The 1,503-nt window shown below is 47.3% G+C and overlaps 1 protein-coding gene across 1 annotated transcript in view; it reads left to right on the top strand.

Moving 5' to 3' along the window:
• LOC103581536 (putative olfactory receptor ENSP00000348552) overlaps positions 1–1,503 on the top strand; it is a 24,632-nt gene that overhangs the window by 3,922 nt on the left and 19,207 nt on the right. Inside the window, exon 2 of the mRNA XM_008563351.1 lies at positions 474–477. Coding sequence (XP_008561573.1) covers positions 474–477 — 4 coding nt within the window. The remainder of the gene's footprint in view (positions 1–473; positions 478–1,503) is intronic.

The raw sequence follows: 1,503 nt of genomic DNA, 5'->3' as shown, positions 1-1,503 counted from the left end.
CTCAGCCAGTGAGCGGGAACTGGTCTGTATGTGGGATCCGAACCCTCAGCGGGAGCGCCGCACTCCCAAGCGGCGCACTGTAGCGGTGCGCCACCGGGCTGGCCCTAAAATTGACTTTAAAGTGATTGACAAAGACATTCCAAGTCTTGCCCCCCATTCAGGACTACTCGAAGGGACATCCTAGTGCCACAGTTCCCCATGGGGCTGACTGAGGCTTTTGTTGAGACTGCATCACTGCCCAGCTTCTCTCTCCACACAGTCCTGCTTCTCCTCCCTCCCTTCCCTTCCCTTCTGCAAGTGTCAATCCTAAGAACACTCCTAATAAACCCCCTGCACCCTACTCTCTGGCTCAGAGTCTGCTTCCTGGGGAACCCAAATTGTGGCACTCTGCAAACTCCAATGCTCAAGTAACACATGCCCTCTTTTCAGAGTCTGTGGATGTTGGCAATACTTAACAAAATCATGCTAAATAGTTGGGTGAGGCAATGCAGTGTTATTTAGCATCAGAAGCTTTTGAACCAACCTTGGTTAGGTTCCAGCTTCCCCATTTACCACAGATGTAACCTGGAAGTTTGTTTTATATTGCAGATAACTTTTCTGAAATCTGCCTACAACCCGCACCCTGCCCACCTCTCTAGTTCCATTGCTTCCCCATCTTTCTCTTGCCACAAAACACACAGAAGATACTAGGCTGTGTATGGCACCCTGGGGTAGATGGATGAGTCTATTCACGGCTGAAGGCAACTCACATGGGGGCTTAAATCACTACAAGTCCTGCTTAGTGACCCTAGGGGGACTCTGAGCATGGCACATCTGTAGCCTGCGGCACACTAGCTAGAAAGTGCTGCCCGAGGCAGAATGTCTTCTTCCTTAGTACCTGCCGAGTGGACAGTCATGCCCTTTCCCCTGGCCACAGGTAATTGGACACTTAACCCAAACTGGGCTAATCATATTTTTTCTCCAAGGAATCTGGAATTCGGATATAGAGACACCTGTTCGTTGGCATAGGGCTCTTGAACTGAGGGACCATGTAAAGCCAGGACTAATGTGGCCGTGTGCCTACCGGTGAAGGGAAAGCTGGTCTGCAGAGAGACATGACACAGCAAACGCACAAAGAGAACCACACCCATGTGGAGACAGAAATAAAGGCAGCACTACATGAGCTAAGTCTTGGAGGAGGCTTTGATCCTTTCTTATGGGAAAATTAAAATCTATAGAAAAGCAGAGAAAATAATCCCTAAGTATTTTCCTTCCACATCCAACGACGATCTGCTCATGGCCAGTCTCGTTCATACACACCCCTGTGGATTATTTCTTCCTCTCCCGGATTAACCTGAAGCAAATAGCAGATGGTGACGGCATTGCATCTTTAGATATTTGAGTATTCGTCTCTAAAAATGATTAGCACTCTTGTAGAAAGACAAATAAATAACCACTATCGCACCTAAAACAACAATTCCAATATCATCAATTATTCAGCATTTGTATTTCCAAAAATGTCTT

The sequence above is a fragment of the Galeopterus variegatus genome, unplaced genomic scaffold (genome assembly GCF_000696425.1).
Source record: "Galeopterus variegatus unplaced genomic scaffold, G_variegatus-3.0.2 Scaffold13287, whole genome shotgun sequence".
NCBI lineage: Eukaryota > Metazoa > Chordata > Mammalia > Dermoptera > Cynocephalidae > Galeopterus > Galeopterus variegatus.
Note: the sequence above shows the minus strand (reverse complement) of the source record. Positions and strands in the feature narration are given on the sequence as shown.